The 24,669-nt window shown below is 38.5% G+C and overlaps 1 protein-coding gene across 6 annotated transcripts in view; it reads right to left on the bottom strand.

Moving 5' to 3' along the window:
• Nucleotides 1–24,669, bottom strand: part of ATE1 (arginyltransferase 1) — an 85,746-nt gene that overhangs the window by 35,679 nt on the left and 25,398 nt on the right. For all 6 annotated transcript variants that reach the window (XM_080401498.1, XM_080401497.1, XM_080401499.1 and 3 more), the window contains 2 exons: nt 18,458–18,639; nt 13,688–13,787 (listed from right to left, as the gene is read on the bottom strand). In XM_080401498.1, coding sequence (XP_080257624.1) covers nt 13,688–13,787; nt 18,458–18,639 — 282 coding nt within the window. The remainder of the gene's footprint in view (nt 1–13,687; nt 13,788–18,457; nt 18,640–24,669) is intronic.

Below are 24,669 nucleotides of genomic sequence, written 5' to 3'. Positions count from 1 at the left end.
TAAAATTAGAACTGCACTCAGAAAAATCAAGCACTTTGTTGACATTATAACAGATTATAACCCTTTCTTTGCAGAGTTATAAATAATTAAAAATTCCCCTGGCAATCACCTTGCTTTATTTTAAAATCAGCAAAGCTCCACATGGTATTCGCATGCACATGTATCTTGAAACATGAAAGCAGTTTCATGCATTTCAATGCATTTGTAACGCATTTCTAAAACAGTGAGCAAAGTATAAGAAATACTTGTATGCTTAGCATCATATGCCAATAAATACTGACACAATAGTGTAAACCAGACCTACACATCTAAAGGACAGTGACCAAAAAGGTTTCTAAGCTCTTCTGCCTCCTGCTCAGCTTTGGTGGCACCTGAAGCCGTTCCAGCGCCCAGCAATACGCAGCGGGCACTGGGAGGCTGTGGTGCTGGCGGGGCTTGGCAAAAGCATGGCACTTGCCAGCTCCACCATCACCCCTTGCAGAAGGTCTCCAGCTGTTCCTTTAGGAAAGCGTTCTGTTGCGTTGCAGAGTCCAAGCAACCTAACACAGCCAGGAGCCAAAGATCTGGCTGCAAACCCAGAAAGAGTTCATAAATCTGAGGGAAGGAACAATTCTCTGCAGTTTTAAGAGACTCCCAGGAGAAGGGTCACACTCATTCTCGTTTGCTGCTGCTCTAAGGACGTGCAGCCACCATAGGGGCAAGGCAATTATACACAGGATTTAGCTGAACTCGGGATTTTAGACACTTTTGTGGCAGTTTGCAACTTTTCCAACTTAGTAAGTATTGGCTTGAGGAGTATTAGCACCTTTTTTCTTGGATCATCACACTAACTTCTTCCCGCACCACAAGTAAAGGAGGTAAATGTGTATCACTGAAAACTCCATCAGGTGGGGCCGTCAGTACAGGCATCCAAGGGCTAACAGTTCAGTCACCAATGCCATCAAGACAACTTTGAACGTACAGTTTCTTTACCATCCCCCACTGACAGAGAATCACTTTGTGTTTATAAATCCATTAAACCACCATCAGCAACAAGCAGCAAAACAGATACAGTTATGAGAAAGAAACTGCTTTATCTTCTCAAACAAAGCTTCAGTCAGGGCTTACCGATTGAGCTCTGTTAGAAGCACACAACCATGTCCAAGGCACAATAAAATACCACCCTGCAACACTTGAGGCTGTGCAGGTACTGTCCTTTGGATCCTTTCTCAATGCCACACCTAATTTAGCAGGAATTGTGGTGGAGCAGCCCCAAAGCTTCTCCCTACGGACACCTTCTCACCTGATCGTCCTGCACAGCATCCTCAAACTGACCAAACTGAGGAGCAGCAGGGGCAGAACTTGGGACAGGCTCTCTGGCTCCCAGCCGGTACTACAGCATTTTACTCTGTGTCCTTCACTGCCACTGTATGACATAAGTGGAGGATGCAAAGAGGAGCAAGCCCCCCCCAAAATATACTGTAACAGGTCTCCACCTTCCTCCCCTTCCCCCTGAACAGAAGATAATTAAAAACAATTAATAGCAAGCCACTCAATGCCAACAGGTAAAGACTGAAATGGAAAGAATGCAAAAAAAACCCCACATAAAATAAATCACGGTTCCCTACTGACCGTATTAGCACTAAGTAGCCCTTCAGAACACTAGCCTTAATATCTTAAATAAATAAATAAAATCAATAGATCTGGGGAACAAAAAGCTCATCTTGTCTTCTGTCCATTCGCAGAACAACAGCACAGTTGTGTTGGGGTGAACAGAGAACTGGGTTCCTGTGTACTTGTGCTCCACAAACCCATTCTTCTTCCATTAGTTGACAAAGGGGTCATTTTCATATCTTTTTTTTTTTTTTTTTCATTCTAGCTCAGTGTTATTTGTGAAACCATTTTTATTCCAAACAAGAAAGGGAAAGGAAGTAAAGAGTATAATATTCTATTAAAAAAAAGATGAGCTACTTTCTTGAAACCTTCTTAGTAGAGAATCCTGAAATTATGCCACACATCTAACGCAGCACTTAACAGTTTCTTAACGCTACTCTTAACAGTTCCGGTCATTCCTTTTAGAACAGCTCAGTTATTCAGTTGAAAACAACTAAACACAATAGGTTTTGGCAGTAGTTAACTCTCTCACATGATAAATGGAAACCTCAGGGCAACGTCTGGAAACAGCAAGGGGGGGTTGTGGTTTGTTTTTTTTCATTTTGCACTCCAAAGACAACAGTTCGCCAAGCTTCCAGGTCTTGCTAGGCCTCCCCAAGAAGGTAACCTTTGAAAGCCTCTGGGAAATGATTTTATTAGATTAAGAAAAAGCTCTAAAGAAGCTGTAATAAAAATATTTCACTTCTCCACTGACCCTTCTGCTTGGGGCCCTGCTCTGTGCAACGTCTCAGAGCTCCAGTGCCCTCACGATAGTCTCCACGAAAACACAGCACCATCCGACAGCCTGCCAGGCTCCACAAAACTTTGGCTACCACCTCGAATACCAATTAAAGAGAGCAGAGATTTGTTTTTAAATTACTTGCATCTGAATAATGTTGATGGTTTACCACGTAAGGTAAACTCCTCCCCTAGCAGTGATATGCTGGCGGTGCAAAAACACAATTAATTACCATCTGCAATCCAGAGCTAACACATCTTTGCTCTGGGTTTTGTTTATTCTTCATTTACTGTTACTTTATCCGAGCTGCCGCTTCCAGCATTTACTATAATAGTATAAATAATAATTTACTATAATAAGGAAGATAAAACTCATCAGAAGATCTCTATAGGCACTGTAAAGAACAACCATAAAACCCTCTATGTTTTGTCACCTCATTTAATGCAATATTCTCTCCTCCAAGAAAAATGCCACTTTAAACAGAGATATAGCTACACCAGGATGAACAGCAGAGAGATTCAAGAGCATACATACATGTATGCTTTCATAGTTAGTCACAAACCTTGACACTAAAAATAACTCAGCTCACATCCCAATTTAGCCTATTCTGAGAACTTTGTAGTCACACAATTCCCATTTTTCATCCTTTCTACCCCTTATCCTTGCGTCCAGAGCCTACTGTCTTCTTTAGTACAATGAAGGCAATAACTCATGTTATATATACAGATGGGAGAAGCTGACCTCAGCATCTGAGTGCCTTAGACAGAAGGGCTGATTTTAGACATCGTTCTCTAGGACAGAAATGCATCAGTTGATGAAAATCCACTAGACTATATAAGGGTGTTGAAAGAAAAAAATATAAATACATAACATGGGGGTTTATGTGCATGGTAGGTAGGACAAAATGTAATATTCTTGAGGAAGAAAAGTTCAGGTTTTCTGAAAATTAAGAAAAAGAATTTCAATGGCAAGACTAATAAAGCAGAAGAATATATAAGTATATAACCTCCAGCACACGGAGATAAGCTTGTCAAGAGAAGCCTTTGGCACACCTATGTCCAACAGGTCTTAAAAGTTAACACAAATACAGCTGAAACCCACACTGGAGTAAGGGGATGGACTACACAACCCCTCATGGCCCTTGACAAACCTGCTTTTCTATGATTCCACTTTTCCCTCCTGGCTCCAAATCATTCCTCCCTACAGGAATCTGGGACTCTCGTTCCTATTCAAACACTGATGTTGAACTTTCTGCAAACTAGACTTGTTAGAAGCATTGTGTTTAATATTAGGACTGAGAATAAATAACATAACCTCATTAATATCCTTTTACTTGGAGACTCAGTAGAGTCAGCAGCTAAACAAACTCAGACAAAGAAAATCATAATTCAAAATAATGAATTGTCTTCTTGATTAAATGTAACACTTCAGAGAAGTGTACTGTGATACCTCTGCAAAATTAATGAGGTCTTAGCAAAACCAGACCTCATTAAAGTATCCACCATTAAATCTTTCTTGGAAAATTGGAGAAAAAACATCTCTTGTGTAGATTAACTGACTTGTCAGCCAGCTCCTACTGTAAAGACCACAAGGTGAAATACGGTAGAGCCAGGAAAAGCAGGAGTTCCTCGCTTTCAGACCAAATAAATTCCACTTGACAATATTGCCTAATTAGAACTAATATAATCAGCAAAATAGCAAAAATAAGAAAGAATACAGTAAAAGCAATTGGATTTCAAGTTAAATGAGAGATCCGATACTCCAAGTGTTGCCAGATTCAATAAATGTGCTGCATAGAACAAAACTAACCAGTGTTTCAATGACTTACACCCCAGCGACAGATTTAAAGGGCTGATTTTTCTCCAGGACACAAGAATTTTGATATTTTGCCCAATGTTTGAAAACTGGCATGGCTACGAACAACCCTTCACAGAGGCTACGTTCGGAAAAGCTAAGAGCATTATCTTCATCAGTGCGCTTTAACGTTCTGCACCATGGCATTGTAAGATGTCCATCTCTGCCCATTCAGTTTTACTCACTCTTGGGAATACCCACAAAGAGACAGGTAGAGGGAAAAAAGGCAGAAGAAAAATACTGGTAACTAGTGTTTGAGGACCATCCAGAAATGAATAAATCAACAAAAAAAAAGAAAAAAAAGAAGTGAAGCTGGCAAAGCAGCACTACATTAATTCATTTGCTGTTAGAAACTTTAAAAATACACCCAATTCCATGCATTCTTACACTTACTAGCAAGGACTAATGGATTTCTAGAAATATAATTGGAAAATTCTGAAACATGAATTGTGACTTCATTCCTGAGATGGAAGAAAATTAAAGACACATGAATTATGAAGTATATTATTCCCCCTCCAAAAAAATCCCAACCAAACAAAAACCACACCTCTTGTCTACATATTTCATAATTTACAGTTCTCACTTCAATTGCTAATGGTTGCTATGGAGTCCCCAAATAAGCCCTCAAGAAAGATTTAGTACAAGTCAGCAACAAGCAGTGAATTTATGGCTATGTAGAGTCATGAATTAGACATGATAAATTTCTACCAACTACTATCATTCAGACGATGCATTTGCCTCAGGTTTATTAGCATGAGCCTGAATAAATCTTTTTAGCAGCTCCTTTTGACAGAGACCGGTAAGTTACCTCTAATAACTCTGAAAACATCCACTGGTACAGAACCAGCTTACAGTTTAACAAACCATACTTCTTATTCTTGTGCTTTTATAAAGATGAGGTTAGATTTTAGTTTACTTAAGCCTCACAAACACTAACAAAATCACATTTATTAAAAAAACGCTATAGGGAAGTTGTCCCAAGTCAATAAAATTCCTGTAACAAGTAAAAGGTGGAGAACTTACCCCTACTGATGTGCATACATCGGTAGGTAATACCATCTCTTATCACATTTCTATGTTTATTCTTCAGAACATCTGAATCCTGACTGTATACCTCCTTACGCACAAACACATCTTTGTCGTATGCAGAACAAAGAATCTTTACTGATCAATATTAAAATCACTTGTAGCATCAAAATCAATAAATCATCAACATTCAAGTCTGATATTTGAATCACCTCAAAATTTAGAATTACTTACAAGACACAAGTGTATGTATGACTTTGAATATTCCTGTGAAATAAACTGTCTGGGAACTCGCTCTTCAAAGCTTTTTGTTGGGTTGGTTTGGGGTGGAAGGATGTGTTTGGGTTTTTTAAAGACTGCATGAAAATAATGTAACCTGACCCAAGCCTCATACAGAATATAACAAATGGATGGTTTTAAAAAGGACCTACTCCTACTTAATAACATTTATTTATCTAGTATAGTGAAGTAAACCACCAAAAAACAAAGTTTACTCAATTTGAGGAAATTTGTAATCAAAGACCTATCCAATAAAAATTTACAGGTATACAGCTGAAGCTGTAGAAAGGCCACCTCACAAATATGACTTCATTCTGAAAATTACTTTCAGATACAATTCCTTCAAGCTTGTACAACATACACCCCAAAATTCCTGCTTTTGGACACGTTTATTTTCTCAAGAGGCAGTACAGTAATAAGAGAGACTTGTTCACTACAGAGGTCAGCTGACACCTATACAACAGATGTTTTCTGCCCTGATAAAAGTCCACAAATAATACAATCAGGCATAAATGTACATATTATTTTCACTTCAGTCCTGCTACATTTCAATCATCTTAAATTGCAAGTAAACAATTGAGAAGAAATCCACATTTCCAAAATCAGACAACTAAGCCCCCAGGGACATGTTCACATTTTTCCCAAGGGAGTTCTGACTGACACAAAAAAAAAAGTTCTGATGGCAAATATTTTAAAAGGAAAAATGAAATTAAAAAAAAGACATGGCTAGGATCTGTGTTTCTTTCCAGTAGGAAAATGGGATTCCAACTGGTTTTAGCCCTGCAAGCACAGTGTCAAATTCAGCACAGCTTCAACACCTGCACCAAGGAAAAACTGTAATAATTTACCAATTACACAGTACAGAACAGCAGCTGGGTTACCAATTACACACAGTATAGAACAGCAGCTGGGGGGGGTGGGGGGGGGTGGAGGAGGGAGAAGTAATTGCAATCACTGTATTTACCTGACATGAAAACAACATGGAAACTGCTGTTTTGCTTTTAATAATTATATTTTCAGTGGAAATCTACTGTCAGCATTCTGCAATGGTTGTTGCTATCCTGAATGGAGCACCTCCTTACTCCTACTTTTTGATGCTCTTAGTAATGTAATTTTCACAACCTGACTAGAAATGCCTTAAAAAGAAAAACAACCTAGAAAGTGGCCTCAAACACTTTGTAAGGTGCTGTTCAAAGAAAATAAGAAATACTTTTAAATATTTATCACTAGTGCTACATCAAGAACTAAAGAGCTAATAATTTTTCACCCATGGTATTTTTTTTATTCCACCCCACATTCTCATAGTTGTTTATTTCCATTTACTTAGTGTGGGCTCTGAATAGCAAGAGTCTTCCAGATGAGGACAGGTGAAAGGAGAAAGCTTTTATGGAAAAGGAACAAAAGAAAAAAAGAAAAAAAAAAAAGGGGGGGGGGGGGGGGGAAGGCAGCAAGCTGTAAGGGACACTGCAATCCTGAATACAGCATACGGCCTGTCAGACCCAAAAAACAGCCAGCCAAACTTCCAGTCAAAACACATTTGATAAAATATACATAGAGAGATAAGGATGTTTTTGCGCTAGCTACAACTGAAGGAATATTAAAGCAACTTGATTTTCAGAAGCATGTACACCAAGTCAATCATCCAAAATACTTTTGGAAGTTTCGGCCAGCCACTTTAAAAGACTTCTCAAAATCCCTTTGGGTTTTAATGCCAAAACTCCAGTATAATTCAGAGGAGTCTTTTTCCCTCAGTCACCAACCCAAACCATTAGAAGAAACACATGGGTTAAGTTCACAGCTCTGAAGAATGTTCAGGTTTAGCTGCTGATGCTAATGTAGAGGAGTATCCCGGCCATTGGGGAAGTCCAGTGAAGAAACAGAAGGAAGAAGGGAGGCAGTTAAAAGTGATGTTAACAAGACAAAGAAAAAACTGGGGTTTCCCCCTACCATTTCTGTAACTTGAAATATTCAGGGCTTTATTATTATTAATATATGTTTCTGTCCTTGTTTATTATTTTACTCTGTTTTTGACAGTCTTGCCAAAAAAGCAAAGCCACTGCATTGCTAAAACTTTCATTGCTTTCATAGAGTAGATAATATTTTTTCAGCGCAGGTGTTTCAGTTCTTCATCACCAAACAGTATTGCAAGCAACAGCTGGCACTCTATAACAAGTATCGACTTTTCAGACTATTTAGTTGACTATTTATCACCCATTTATAAAAAAATAATAATAAATCGTACTAATTTGAATGCATATTTATTCCCATAAACTGACAAAATTAATCCTGGAAAAGCCACTAGTACAAGTGCTAACATCCTCGAGCAGTGCAACTCCAGTCCTCCAAAGCACTCTCAGCTTGCCATCTTTTCTGATTGTCAAGGTAAGCCACAACACCAGTGAGAAAAACAGCCTGGCAGCTGGCAGAAACTTCAGTACATGCTGAATAAAAAGATCACGCATGGAGTTAGAAAAATGCCAGCTCTTTTTGCATGGAGCCAGCGACACACGTTTTGCAAAACTGCTTGCTGCACAGCAGCAGAACCATAACGGCGTGTGCTTGTAACCCCAAAATCACAAGGGATCACATTAAGTCATGTCACATCAGGTCTCTTTTCCTTCAGACATTTCAGCTTACACAGCAAACCCAAGCTTATTGAAAAGGTTAACTAAATTCCACAGTCAGAAATGCTGGAATAATCAGGATGAGCGAGGATGAGCCAGATCTTTGTGGATCCCATGGATGTGGAAATCCAGGCTACCACTGGATGCATTTCACTGCTGCATGAGGAGCAATGCTGAAATTCCTGAAAGCAGCCAAAGAAATTGGCTCTTGAGTGCCATAAAATTCCAGGGGCACCGCTTACGACCACAGTCAGTCCGAGGTATTTAGTTTAAGAATGATTAATCACAGTTGAATCAGCCTTTTGTTTCTTTTCTGACATTTCAGAACCCTTTCTAGTATTCCTTCTATCTGAAGTCTGGCCATGCCTTGATACTGAAGGAGACTGTTTGAAATAATTCCATTTACTTTGGCCTGTATACAAGTCTGGATAAAGATTTCAGTCAAAACACCTCTTCACATCATAGAATGGTCTTAAAATGGTACGTGGAGATAACACAGCAAAAAGACATTAAATCTCTTACACACTTCAAAGTATGCTGATAGTTATTTAGAGACTTCGCAGAGCGGCTTCAGGAGAAGCAGATCATTGACCAAAACAAGGAACGACACGTGCTCCAGCTGCAGGCTTTGCATGCAAAGATCAACACTGACAAAAAAATCAGAAAACCCAGAACTGAGAAAACTCACGTAGCAAACCCCACCAACAAATCCCTTCCAACACAAGAACTTAGAAGAGAACTTAATTTAAGACCCCAACAGAGGCCTGAATGGCAAACGCACGGCAGCAAGTACACTTACTGTTTACACCAAGCACAAATCCAAAATCTATTCAGTGTCACCCACCACAAGACCCAAAATCAGTATGAAAGAGCTGTAACAGAAAGAACAGAAAGGATCTCAAAGAGTTCAGCAGTGAGTGGAAAATGTGAATTTAGTAACACAGAGCCATGGAGTAAAATTTTTTACTTGGAAAGATGCGGGAAAAAACAGAAAGTATCAGTACCGGAAAAAAAATCCAAGATCCACTCAATCACCTCTCCAATATGGCTGTTGGTTAAAGGTGGTTCTTTTATTTCTGTAACTATACACGTGTTTGTAAACAAACGTCTTTACCTGGAAAGCATTAACACATACAGATACAATACTTAAACACATGAGAAGCAAGCCTGAGACCAACATCAACCTAAAGTAAAATACTTTCTTATACTTAAAATGTTATCAGACTCCAAAATGCATTAGGAAAAAGACTTTGTATCTTATGAGTCCTGGAAAATTTTCCAGGAGACTGTTTTCCAACGTAAGAACTACCACATCTAACAGAGCCTGAAAAGTTTTACCACAAGGTCGTGAATTTCTTCAGAGAACCATTTTAATCTTGTATTACCCTAACCTACCTGGAAAAAAAAATGGAACAAAGCCACTGCTTAAGGTTTTTCATAGATTTTTTCCATATTAACATAGTTAATAGGACTACAGGAATCCTTTTGTCTCAATTTAATGTAGATTTTATTTTACCAGTTCATAAATATTAACCCATATATGGGAACAAATCTAAGAGAAGCTGGGAAGTACGAAATAGCCTAATGTTGCAATATATTATCCCCTTCCCCCATCTTAAGTAATTTCACTGGTAGTCCATTGTTTTAAAATCACATTGCAATCAGATGCAAGCTCTTTGGAAACTAAAGGAAAGGGAAGGGAACGGCAATTCAAAAAGCAGCTCTATTTTCAAAAACTGCTGTAATTACATCTGATCTATGGGGTAGATGATACTCTTTAACCATTTATCTTCCTGCCTCATAATCCAGAATTCTCCAACTCTGTTACTGATCCACAGAAATCCTGACCTGGGGATCCTCCTTCAGGACGCTCAGGCCTCCCCATCTTCCGCTGGATTACACACTATTTATGCCCAAAATTGTACCATTCATGGAAACAGAATCATTCAGATGAAAAGGTCACACGCTGACCCCCCAAACGCATTCTCTGCCAGTTCATCCCTGTACCTGCTCAGTGGTAGCTAGAAACATTCAGCTTCTGCATGGCACAGTTGCACTGTGGGCAACTGGTGTGACATTCTGGCTGTATTGGAGGTGACTGTTCAAAGACACTTTCTAAGATAAAGATATAGATAGTGTTTGAAGAACTGCATCAAAAGCAGAACAAGTGTATTAGCAGCCTTATTTAAAAATAAATACTTCAACAAAATATTCTATCAATGCCTTGGATCTCCTTAGAGCACACAACAAAACCAAGAAGGGAGAGGCTGTTACTGTATATGGCCCAGTCACTGGTATATATGGTCACCTATTACCAAAGCTTTAAAAAAAATTTTGACTATTAATTTACAACCACAAAAAAAGTCAGAATCCAGAAGAGATGTCTATAATTTGCATCCCAAGAAAGCACCCATGCAGCACAAAGCTTTAATGCTTGCTGTTGGATATCTGTACCTCCAAGTTAGGAGTCAAAAGCATTTAAAACCAAAGTGTCCAGCTACATCCTCATGTGCGCAACGTTAACCCGTCACTCTTGGATTCTAATACAGCAGTTCATTGCACAGATCCCCAATTACTCCAGCCACATCTTGTACAGAAGACTGAGTTTTACTCCATGCAAACTGGAACTCTGTCAAGCTTCTTAAATCAACATCATAAAGTCACTGTTCCTTATGCACCCCAGCTCATCAGCTGTCCCCCTTCCGTCAGCAGGAAGAGGGACAGCCGTTTAGCACAAACCAGTAGCCAAGCTCAGGCACCTTTGCTAGAAGTAGTCTAGTACTGTGTTTCCATCAAACACCAAATGCAAACATCTGCTTAGGCATGTCCACTCGTCACAACCTGTGACTAGAAGGGAAATTTTCAAAGATTTCCAAAATCCTGTCACTTCACTGTAAATAGGTACCGCCTGCATGTGTTCTTCGTAAGACACTGCTTACATAAAGAAGTGATGTTGTGCATAGCCTCCATTTCTAAACATCTTAGGACAAATCATTTGCAAAGAAAATTACAAGCAGAGAATAATAAAAAAAAAAAGTTGTTAGCTTGTCAGCTCCTGCCTTTTCTTTCCTTCATTTAATTTGCTTACCTGACATCAGTTTAGCCACGGGTACCTACAGCCCGCCCTTCTTCCACACCATCACCGTTAAGGGAAGGGAGCCTCCAACATCTCTACTAAAGTGTAATAAAGCAAAGTCTTCAGCATGTAATGCCTCTAAGTCAACCAGGCATTACTGAAATTACTTAATCAGCAAAGTCAGTATTTACCCACCCTACCTTACCACTACCAATCACTTCACAAGAATAATAGCATTACCCAGAGGCATTTCAGAAATTAGTTTTCAAATTTGTTTCCGGCGTACTATTTCAGCCGGGACTATTTCAGTGGAACTACAGTATTAACGTCAATCTGATTTTCAATTGCATTACATTTGGCCATTTCCAAAACAAATATACACAGGAAAAGAAATAAAAAAAAAAAAATAAACCTCCTTGCAATTAATTTATTAAATTATTACCTTCCCAACACAGAGCATTACTTACCTGCTATTGTGTAGGTTCTAGGTTCTAAATATATATGTATAGGCTTTCTTCTTCTCCCCACCCCCTGCTCCAGTAAATCTCATACTGGGCCACAGTTAATTACCTAAACACGTTGACATGTATAGGTTTCTGGAAGACTAAAATGTATATTCGACCAAATCACAGTCATATCAGATAGTCATTAAGTCTAAGTAAGGGAAGAAAAGGAGCTTTTGTGGAAAGGGGGAGGGGGGGTGGGAATTATAATACTGCCCATACAATTTCTTCCATTTCCATTATTTGAGAATGAAAACTGGAAGCATCATGAGTCTTACACTCCTGATGCAATCATTTTCAAAGAACAGCACAAGTCCAACAGAAAAGATACCGTATTATAAGAAATAGTACTATGGTATAGTGGCTACTGGGGTTAGTGCCCAGACTTGCAGCGTTTCGTCTTCATAATCAAAATAGTTTGGTGGCTACTTTAATACACTGACTCATATATGAGCTTTGTTTAATCCACAGCATACAAAGTTCACACTTTTATTAAAACTTAGTACAAGTGGCTGAGCCCAAAGTTTCTTAGCAATGACATCTTTCAGAACTGGGATGCTTTTGCCATTATAGTCATATTTGTTTCTTAAGTGCCCTAGTAAACTAAATGCATTCTTTTTGCAAGTCTTGAATTATGGAGGTTGCAGAATAGACAAGGGATGTTCAATCGCAGTGTCATTGAACACATGAACAGATCATCCCAAACTTTTAAATATTTCCGCAGAGTAGAGCAAATAATCAGAACCTATGATTCAAGGTGGTCTCGCGATAGCTTTTAAGATTATTTATATGACAGAGGCAGCGTTTTCCAACTCACCAATTTGATTCCCTCAAACTTAATATTCTCTTTGTTTGGCCAGCAGGTGTAGATGATAAGTTGGCAAAAGGCAGGGGAGGATGGGGAGGACAGACAAACATATTCTAACAAAAGGAGAGGGAGGGATTTGTTATTATTTTCAGAAGACTGAATCATCATGGTCGCCTGTAGTGTGGGCCAGAATAAAGCCAAAATGGTTTTTCCTTCACAGCCATCACTTCAATGAGCCTCACAATTTTTTGGCTATTTGAAAACTAGCTGGAAACATAGCAGATTTTTAGAAAAAAAAACAAAAAGGAAAGAAAACACTGTACCTCTTACTCTAGATTTCATGAGCTTTTTGTCTTTCCACATTTTTAACAGATATATTTGGTTACGTGTAAATGTTCACTACTCTGATGGTAGTGAATGGTACACTAATGCACCATAATATTCAAAAAGCAACGACACATTTCCAAAGATACCACATTCATGAGATCTAAAAACCACAGAGCAGAGACGTCCTTACGCACTCAGGTCGAAACAGAATTGAAGCTAACCAGGGTTACAGAGGAGGTTTGGTGACACACTGGTTATTCTAAATGTTCCATGGATTCTCCTGAGGCTCTTTTCAACAATCTGCTACCTGGCTCAGAATTGCTGCTAACCTCACTCCTCGTGGTTTGGTTGGCAGAGCAAGTCCCCCATCTCTAACAAAAAACAAAGAGGAAAAACCCAAGTACAGCCAAGACCATGAAGGCATGTTATCACTGCCCACAGTCACTAAGCAACGGTTTCACAAATATGCAAACCTAAAAAAGGCAGAATTTTAGTCTATTGGAAGATATACTGTAAACATGAGATAGCCAGGTAACCAAATGACCAACTGTTATCTGACAGCCTTGAAAACCTCTCCACATGAACTGCTTTTAAGCCAATTTGTAATAAATACCACATGCAGCTAAATTTAAAAAAAAAAAAAAAAACCAACACAAAAACCACTCAAGCCAAGTTAAATAGTAACCAATGCTCAAATTTAACCATATAAAGTCTACATTAAAATCCAAAATAACAATTACAAAATATTATATTACTATGAATACTATCAAATGCTTTCAATAATAGTACACTAAGGAAATATGTAAAAACACACTTTACCTTGTATCTCATTTTGGGGCATGAATGAATGTAGAAACCCATATAATAAAAAGAGAGATCAGGAGCTTTTTCGTGAAGTTCCCTAGTAAAAGCAATTTCTCTGTGAAAGGAAAGAAAAGACTAATTACTTCTGAATACAATTCCTACATTCATTTTACCTCTTCATATTGAAACATTTTACTGCTACCTGGCTCTTGACCTATTCAAAGCACTAGATTTCTATCAAGTAAAAAATGAAGATAATAAACTCAAAAGTAATACTTAAAAAAAACCCAAAGATGACAAACTGAAAATTAATGCTTAACAAACAAACAAACAAAACACCAAAATGCAAAATACCGTGTCAGGCATAAAACTACTTTCATTTTCATGTTTCATCCTGACCACCGACCGACTTGAAATTCAAATAAAAGTGACTAAGAGCCCCAAATTCACAGCTTTCTTGTTAATATTTATATACACTGAAATTTTATAGAAGTCTGGCTGAGTTGTTGTACACAGACTGGCTAACATGGCTCAGGAAAACATCAGAGTATTTCTAAAAAACAAGCTTCAAGAATAAGCCTCTTGTTTGCTCTATCATCTGAGTTCTAGCAATTTACATGTAAAAACATTTGCCTTTATGCAACAAAAGGTATTTTTCACCCGTCCCGTGTTTGATCGTACGGTTTTTCTCATCTATTCTGAAAGTGAAGTGTCAATGTCTTCCAAAATTAAGTTTGCATTTTATTTCATTGGCACAAGGACAGCAGTATTATCACAGATGCAGCCAGTGTTTCCACTATAACGTTCATTTTTACAGCATTTGTAACTTTGCAGCTCACTTTTGTAAAAAATTTGATAAAACATGGATGTTGGTTCTTACTTTTAATGTCAAAGGGATAAGGAGGTATGAGCACATGCATATAGGAAGCAGGTACCAATACTTAAGTTAATAATAAGGGTGTCTAAACGTACTGAAAACCTAACATTTCAGGTGCATGTAGTTGGCTGAAACCAAGTTCATGATAACTCTGTATCTATATATATACACACAAAAAGAGGAGAATGTCTAGAAATAAGTTAGTCAAGATCTGAAAAACCAGGTAAACGCAACATATTCCAGAAGCACGATTATGTTCTATCAAAAATATACAAACATGCACTTCATATACATAAACTTTAAGATGTGGCATGAAGGTAAACGACCTTGATGCACATTTTCCTGGACCTAATTAAAGAGCTACCTTTCTGCAATTCAAAAAGTTGGAACACGACAGGGAAAAAAACATTAACTTTGCATTTCAATATCTCTTAAACACTCTTTCCAATTGGACTATACTATCTGATCTAATAAAGTAAAAGACTCAAAGTGAACAGAAAGTAAAGTAAATACATCATAACGTAATGAGGTCAAAACTGAGCTGCAGCAGCAAGTCTTACCACGGGCAACAAAGCTTCAGGCAAGCAAATTAGCACACATGATAGCAAAGCCAGCTTGCTTAGAACTGCTGCCAGGGTCATCGCTGATACTACAATCTCTGGTGACGTGCCCTAGGTAAAGACCCTGAACTCAAGTTCTTGCTCTACCTTGCATTTCTCTTTTAGGCCAACCCCACTCCAGGCAAAGTTTTACCGGGGGTATGCCAAACCATCCTTCTCGTTCCGCTTTTCAGGAGCATGTGCTGAAATCCAACACAAGAGAATCCTCCAACCCCATCATTTTACACCAGGAGCAGCAATGAGGTGTCACTGTACAGCATAACAAGCATCCACCTGCATTCTTTCTGCCTAAATCTTTCCTACAGAAAAGGGACTTGTGATTTCCTTTTTGTAAAATTTTGTAAAATTTTAATTTGTAAAATTTTCGGTTATGGTACGTATCTGAAGAGGTATAATGGCTGCCGGCAAAAGTAATTAAGTCAGCTAGTGAGGAAGACATATATCCATTTCATCAATCCACAATTCAGACCGAGTATTTCAGTGCCACATAACCCAATTCCAAAAGAAGTTCAAGTATTTGTCCTACTACTACATAGAGATTATGAATACTACACTTGTCTACTATTCATAATTTCAGATAGTAGGGGGTAGGTTTAACTTTTTCCTGCAAATAAGATTTTCTCAATATTTCCTGATGATTTTTTGGGGGAGTGTTACACAAGTAGCTTCTCCTCCCCTCATTCTTCACTTACAAGCCTATATATTTCAAATGATCTTCAAATCCTACCCTTTCTACAACTCCTCAGCAAAAAAATCTCAAAGTAGCATGAAGTGGAAGTGACAGCACTGCAATGCAGTTTAACCTCCTCGGAGTAAAATTGGCAACAGCTTTGAAGGTATCAGATTCCTTTGCAACTTCCTAAATCCTCCCTAACTCTCAATTTTTTTCCCCCTTTTTGAAAGAACAAGAAGGTTGGCTCCCTCTAAGACTGTTGGGAACTCATTTTTATTGCCTTAAATGCTGCAGAATTTATAAGCTGCCTTTTCACTAGTTGAGCCACGCACGCATGTTGCGCCGACAAAGTTTTTAATTTATTATGTAGAAAATGTAAAATCATTTCAAGAATTCATAAGCATGGATTAGGTCAGTCTACTCTTACATAAAGTAATGTGATACATACAAATACTAAAACACAACTTTTAGCAGGACAGTATTTTATGTTATATGCTCACCTTGTTCGAGGAAAAAAAAAAAATCAGTTTAAAGTACCTAGCACGTGTAACAAAATACTTTTAAAAATCCAGACCATAACAGACAAAAAGATTAAATCTAAATCATAGGAGTTCCAACATTTTTTTCTACATTTGTTAATTCTGATTACTTTCATAAAATCACCAGTGCTACAGACTGCCTCAGAAAAATGACAATTCAGACTCTTTTAGACATCAGCCACTGGAAATGCTACAGCAACATCTACATTGATGTTCAGGACAGCTTTGAAGTTAGCCCAATTTGCACTGGAACTGGACCAGACAGCATTCAGAAGTCCCTTCTGACCTCAACTCTTCTCTGATTTTAGAGTTTGTCCTTCATAAAGAACCGTTCCAGAACATGGTGGGGAGAGCCAACAGGAAAACAATGTTATCAGCTCTTACTAAAGGTGACATACTTGAGGAAATTGCACTTCAGGACTTAACCGACCTACAAGCGTACTGTGGTGGGAGGAGGTGCTGGTCTCTACTCCCTGCCCATTCTCAGCTGCACAGCTCTGGTATTAACAGGCTCTTCACTGAGCCAACTCAGCTCACTAACCAGGTTGCTAAAGCAAACAGTCTTCTGCTCAGTCAATTAAACTGGCTAAATCTGGGGTTGCTAGAAACCCAGCATATAGCAGAGACGGAAAGGATGATTGCAGCACCTTGTTACAGCAGCAATAAACCATTAGACTGATGTCAGAAACTTAACAATGAGCTTTGTGGGAAAACAATCTTGACATACGCATTTGAACAACTTACGTAAAGATAATTCAGGAATCACAAAATTCACCACTACAAAGAGAAGAATACACCCAGACAGAAAATAAAAAAAAAATAAATAATAAAAAAAAGAGATTCTTAGGAAATCGAAAGACCCTATTCAAAATCTAAACAAACTATGAGTGATTAGACTTCTGAGATTAAACTGCATACTGCTTATTACTTATCACAAAAGTATATAAAGTAACTGTGATAGGGAGAGGTTGCCTAAAAATAAGGTTTAAGCTTCACCTATTTCAGAAGTCATATCATATGTTCCCATCCTGGTGGGTAACACTAAACAGCTAAGAAGCTCCACCCATAGAACAGGTGATGCCTTGGAGAAAGAAGAAAGCTGGATCTCACCACCGCAGCGCTTCTTTCACACCTGAAAGTGTAGTGCAAACCTCGATAGGTAAAGCCTTTTGCTAGAACTTCTCAGACCCAGGGAAACCTGAAAACAGACATGTCTGGCACGCAGTTCAAAGCTAGTTGCTTCATGAGAACCTCCCCTGGAAAACCACGTCTGTGACCAGCTTACTTCATGTAAACAGAGAAGCAAAAAAGGGAAGAAAGAAACCCTGATGTGCACAAATATTTCCACTCGTTTAGGTTTTTTCCTTATAATAATAATGGAATCATAAGATTGCTTATAAGAAAAACAGTAACTCACAATTTAGCATACAAGTCTTATTCACGGTAAAAATCTTTACCCACTATTCCTACTCTTTTGCAAGACTAGGCTGATAGTTAATTTAAGGCTTTAAAATTCATAGGATTACTCTCTCCATCAGGCTCTCTAAAGACAAAGATAATGAGATTAACATACCTGAAAAATATACTTAGTGCTGGTACAGCAAGAGACTACTAATTCAGAGGACAACAGGTTTTAGGCACTCTATTATTTACGATTTCAGTGTGCATAAAACTATAAAAGTGATTAATTTCTGTTGGTGACTGGGCTAAGAAAAAGGTCAAAGGAAAAATTATTTCTATTCAAACAAAAAAGGGGCTTTTCCTGCTGAAACCAAGCAATACTAAATTATTTTCAGGGGCAATAAAATATAGGTATTTCATTCCTGAGTGTTTTTTTAATCTCTAAAAGTATTTAGCTAACTAGAAAGATATAGCCCTATTCAACGATGACAATTAAAAATGTATGTGAATGCAACCAACTGTAGAGAAAGAAAGAAAAAAAACCCCACCACAAATACTTTGCTAGAGAGATAGTGTTACCAGTATATGTTCAGACTGGAAATAAAAGCCCAAGTTTAGGAACAAGTATCAATTCTTATTATTATGTCTAACCAGATAACAAAAATGTCATCTTACCGTAATGCAGAGTAGACTCCCAAAGATAAGAAAGAATAGTCTGGATCATAGTACAGATAGACGGACGACACGCAGTAGGGCAGTATATCAATTACACCGACAGCAATTATCTTCCCATCCAGCCAGTACTGCTGGTGGAAGGAACCATAGCCACAGTCTGGTCCGTTGGGTGCATCCTCTGCCTAAGCAAAAACAAGAGGGATGTAATTGTCTGACGGGTAGACTTTCAGTACAAAAACAATGTTAGAAAGAATTTTAACACGAAAGTAAATACTGTGAAAAATCACTTCTTCTACCCATGTTTAGAAAAAGGAATTTGAGAAGCAGGGAAAACGATGTTAGTTCACTGTAACATTTGTGGCCTTTGCTGTGCTTGTGATTGGTAAGCTATACGTATCATGCATCCCAAACACGAATCTGCAAACAGCCTCTGACACCAGCATTTATAGTACTGGCATGATAAAACAATGTGATCCAGCAAGTTATTAACACATTATTAGACACAAATTCTGCAGGTAGTCTTGAATTTGACTTATTACTCTTCAACAGGAGACAAAGCCCAAAGGCAGAAAGGTGAAACACAGACATTTCCCTGTGCTGGTGCTTCCCAAAGCTGGCTGAATGCTGAGCGCCCCCAGCACCTGCAGTCACAGCAAGGACCCAACTGTTTCTACACCCCCCCATGCCCCCAAGTACTGGAAGCACTTTGGCCACAGAAATCCAGCTTCTCAGAGGGGCCGTCAAAGCTGCTTGAGAAAGGCATTTACAAAAAGAACAGAACAGCTTATTCTTTATGTGAGGTTTACTCTTTATAAAAGTACATTTTATCTAAGAATCTGAAACTCCTGTGTTGCAACAAAACCTGTGGAGCTTCTTTGTCAGCCCACATCAGAGTATCTCCTGCACAAACACTGAGGAACCCGCTCTTGCTGCGCGCTGTGGTTTTGGATCTGCAACAAAGAATGTCTCTGGACAGGGTAAAGCACCTAGAGCCAGAAACTGATGCTTCATATTAAGAAGAAAATGATCTCCTAATTTAAACTGTATTACGCAACCAACTTGGGCATGCCATTTTCTCCCACGTCAGGTTTACTTTAATCCTGAATTCCACTGTGCTCAACTTAATTATCCATCTAGTCATGTTTTTCACTGCACTGGCAGATCTTCAGAAAGCTGCTTCTCACTCAATAAATCTGACAATATTGCCTACTATTACCAACTGTTTTGCATTACAACAACAGAAGGTGGGTTTAATCACGTATTTTGATACAGTAGCGCAGACTGAAGAGATGATGGGCAGTAGAAGTTATTCTAATTGGTACCACATGTGTCAAAAGAAATCAATCACGTGAACAAAAAAAATCATTTCAAGTGACTTACCCAACCAATAAGTCCCAAAATAAAGGCCAATATAATAAAATGCCTGCATTTTTATATAGCTATATAGCATAAAACTGGATATGGAGCTACAGATACTGTAAAACTGAAATGATCAAACATTTGAGAGCTCACTCTGCAGCATACAAGGATATTACACTCGAATACCAGCACATTAAACTGGGTTTCTTCTCGTTCAGATAAGGCCTACTTATTCAGCAGTCATGGTTTCATACAATATCCTCAACTTTTCGGTAGAGCCAAATGAAATCACATGGTCAGCAGTAAAACTTTTAAGCTGGGTCACAGTCAAGTACGAGATTTTCTCTAAGGATTTCTCAGCCCAGGTTATGTTCTCTTCCCAGCCATCAGGGTGCAGGCAGTGACAGAAAAAAAAGAAACATCTCCTCCAAGCCAAGGGGAAATGTGGTTGGTAATACAACACAGACTTGCCTAAATAAGTTTCGGTTAAAACAGACTTTTTTTCCTTGTCAAAAACTCATCATACAGAATTTAATGAATGCTAAAAAAGATAGTCTAAGCCAACATGGAAAAGATTTTCACTCAAAGGAAAGTCTTCTGAATTTAAATGAATGCCACGTCTCTGTGTGACCCCAACTCTCCAAACCACAAAGCATGGCTTCGGTCACCAGACCACTGCAACCTGAAGTATTAGCATCAGTTAAGAACTGCTAGTAAAGTATAAACTACAGTTATTTCACTAATGCAATTACAACAAAATGTCACGAACATAAAAGAGGCTATGTTCTGTAACAAACGTAATAAGCACAGCACTGATTTCAGACAAAATGTTCAGGGATCTCCATTACATTAAGCAAATAACATTTTTTAAAAAGAGTAACATTTTTCTCCTTCAGAAGTTTTCATACAATGTAATCCTTTGTAATGCTTTAAGTATTATGTTTTCTCCAATTTCTCAATGAATACTTGGCGGCTTTAACTTGATTTCTCATTCAGCATCCAGGCAATTTGACATGAAACAGGTCTAGAGTATGAAACCTTTTCCCGAAGCAGGTTATACCATTTCACACTCCTGACATATCCACCTGGGACCATGTCTGTCAAAGGTGATGTCAAATACACCAGTGACAGCAGGTGGGCAAGCCCCACCAGAAAGGGCTTACCTTATCTACCCAAAATTGTACTTTAGCCCTGGAAACAACCCAATTTATTTAAAATTAACAACTTATACTCAAACTTCAATATAATGAGTTATTGTAATCTGATATTGAAACACTCAAAAAAATAAGAACTAAATCCAGGACAAAAATTAAAACAAATATTCCCTCCAATGTTTAACTACAGTGCAGAGAAAAATACAATAGATTCCATCACATGTTAATTCTACCTCTCTTCATATTCTGCTAATTAATGATTCAATTAACACATTTGATTGCTCATATTTTATAATGCATTATTAAAATCTAAATATTTAATAGCAACTGGTATTACATATTGCCCCAATTAGTACACCTCAACGTAATAGCTCTTATAATTGAACTTCAGTGATGGTGAAAGTGCTCAATTTTCTTCCAAGCACATTGGTCTTTCTCTTGACTTTTAAGAGATGTTTTACTACTTTAGTAGCAGTAGTAGTAGTGTGGAAATTGCACTTGTTAACCCACATGCCAGACCAGTGTGCAACTGCAGAAGGCACTGCATACCCATCAAACACGGGTCCTGACCATACTAACTGCATGATTATTTTTCTCTGGAATTTCCTATTTTGAATTTTTCCATGTGCTGTGGATGGAGGGAGGAGAAAGATGTGAAATCCATGCTACCCCTTACACAAATTAAAAAAAAAACGGGGGGTGGGGGTGGGGAGAAGCCAGGAAATCCTTGACTCCCTTGACTTCTACACTCCAGTGGAAATTATTTGCCGAATAAGTGAAGTGATTAATTCCAGCAGTTCCTTTCCCAAAGGTGCGCACACACACACTCCCCCGACCATATGGTAGATTTCTATCTCTTGGTTAGCAACATATTTCCTTTTCAGTACTACGTCCTCCTTTCATTAGAGATTAGAGAAGATGCTGTGAAAGCAGCCTGCAAATAGAGGCTCTGTCAGCAGCGAGGTAGCACCACACGTTTTCAGTCAAAAAGCCAGCAATGCACCCTCCTCGCCCTGCAAAAGGCCGACAGCAGGTGGGCTGCGAGGCAGAGCACTGACAGGGAATGGGACGGGGCCGGCCAGCGACTCTCCTTGCTGCTCAGCACCGGTGAGGCTGCAGCAGCAGCACTGGGACCAGTGCTGGGCTCCCCAGTACAAGAAAAATACCAAGTTACTGGGGCAAAGCCATAAGGGCCAGAAAGATGATTAAGAGGCTCGAGCATCTGCTGTATAACATGAGCCTGAGAAAGCTGGGACTCTTCAGCCTCAAGAACAGATGACTTAGGGAGCTTTTATCAACACGTAGGAATACCCGATGGGAGGGAATGAAGATAAGGGAGCCATATTCTTCTCAGTAGTTACCACTGACGTGACAAGAGGCAACGTGTACAAATTAAAACACATGAAATTCAATCTGAACAGAAGGAAACGGATTTTAACTGAGAAGGTGGTCAAACAACGGCACAGGCTGGCCAGAGAGCCTGTGGAGTCTCCATCCTTGGAGGTATTCAAAACCCATCAGCCTGGACAACCTGCTCAAGCCGGGGGATTAGACCAGGTGATCTCAGGAGGTCCTTTACAAACTGCACAATTCTGTGATTCTGTATCAAAATAGAACAAACCAACTCGCTGCATCAAAGTGTAAAGACAGTCCACAAAGATAACTTTGGTACCTTATTAGAAAAGTAGAGTATTCAAGCTATACTGTCAACTATTTAATCAGGACAGTGATAGCAAGCTTAAAATGCTAAAAAGATTAGTGAAGCTTGAAGGTACAAGGGACTTCAGTAGCAAGAGGCTCTGACTATCCCCATGTAAACATCATGGTGATGTCAACACCACTATAAGAAAAAAACAAGCAACATCCCAAGATCTCTAAATCAAATGAGTTTTGATTTAGTCCTTAGTAGTGCATCAAATGTGACTAAAATACAACATTCTACAGGAGGTGATCCTGGGAATTACAGACCTGTAATGGTAACATTTGTCATTAGATCTCCTAAAAATTAACATGTAACAAATAATGCAGAGCAGAAGATGATGTGCTTTTCAAAGAGCAGAGAGCTAGATTCACAAACGTCTCTCAATTCTTTAGAATTCAAAAGCATCTCGATACGGATAATAGGAAACAAATGGCAAGCAGCATATTTTCAGTTGTGCTGGGTCTATTATGTCTATACCAGCAGGTGAATCACTGAAAAACAAACAATGTTGCAGCAAACTAAGCTGATGATTTGAGAGTATTCAGGGTGATTAACCAAGAGCTAAGTGCAAACAACTCCAGAAAGATCCCGTAATACTAAGTGATTAAAAAGGCAGAGGAAATATCAAATGTTCGTAAATCCATGGGACATAAATGCATGGAGGAGAAAATTAATATATACAGATCCAAAACTATAGGTATAAATTAACAATTCTCTCAAAAACATGCTTTTGAGAGCAGTTTTATAAAATCATCAAATTAATGCTTAGCATCAGTCAAGATGGAAACAGACTAAAGAGCAATTAGAGAAAGATTTGAAAACAAACAAAACAAAATCATCATCTGACTGCAAAATACTGTGGGTTTTTGCATCTCATCTGGGTGCTGAGGCTTGTTCCAACTGTACAACGTGGAACAACCTGGGAAGTACAAACGTAGAGGTGACTTTCAGGGATAGCGATAGAATCACAGGCAGAGAACACCGCCCTAACTCACTGAGCACCAAAAACTAGGAACCCCCCTGAGCAGTCCGGGTATCCCCTGTGCCCTCCTTCCATAAACACTCTCCCCTTGGCAACAACAGGGTACCAGGCTACGCTGGGGTTTGGGTATGTGGCTGTATCTTGCGTGCCCTTCTCCTCTACTGAACCCTTGTAACCATACCTCTCCAAACACGGCGGGATTTCCATATGTGAAGTGGTAAAATGGCAAAGGTTTAAATGCAGCTTCTAAGATGAAAGGATGAATAAAAAAACAAAACAACCCAAGCGGTTCTTTCTACATTATCCTGTTTACTGCTAGAAAATTGCCTAGTTTTCTGCTACTATACACTGTATCTCTTTTTAAAAAAAACTATTCATTTTTTGTGCCAGAGCCCATAGCCAAAACAGAAACCAAACAGAATAACAAAATGAGGAAATAAAGACAGGAAGAGTTCGGCTGTTCACACTATTTGCAGCTAATAAAAACATTAAAAAATCAAAAAATTACAAACTGAAATCATGTAAATTTTAAATTTTATTTTAATTATTTTTATTCAAAAGAGTAAACAGACTACACACTACTAGATTTGCTTGTGGCAACTGTTTTGGAATAAAGAATTTCAAGAATCCCTTGGCCTCTGATATACAACCCCTTTTATTTAACTTCATCTAATTGAAGACATCTGTAGTGGTGCCACACAAAATTCAATTCAAGTTTTGAAATGTCAATAAAAAGTGTCTGTAAGAAACAATACTGGTATAAACCTGGCAGGGAAGTGTGCATCAACATCTACATAGCCATACAAAATTAAGAATATAATGGCAGTCTACTGCCTGAGTTGACGAGGTGATAAAAGCCCTTTTCCTATAAAGTCTAATGAGCTCTATTACTCTTCAGCTTTCAGGAATGTAAAGGCCAGTGGACTCAACAGAGAAAAGCAACAAACTCCCCACACATGGATTCATTCAAACTGCGACATATCAAATTACCAGCATAATTACTATAACCTGACAA

This window comes from Falco punctatus (genome assembly GCF_963210335.1).
Source record: "Falco punctatus genome assembly, chromosome: 9".
In the NCBI taxonomy this organism is placed as follows: domain Eukaryota; kingdom Metazoa; phylum Chordata; class Aves; order Falconiformes; family Falconidae; genus Falco; species Falco punctatus.
This window is presented reverse-complemented; position numbering and strand designations above follow the sequence as displayed.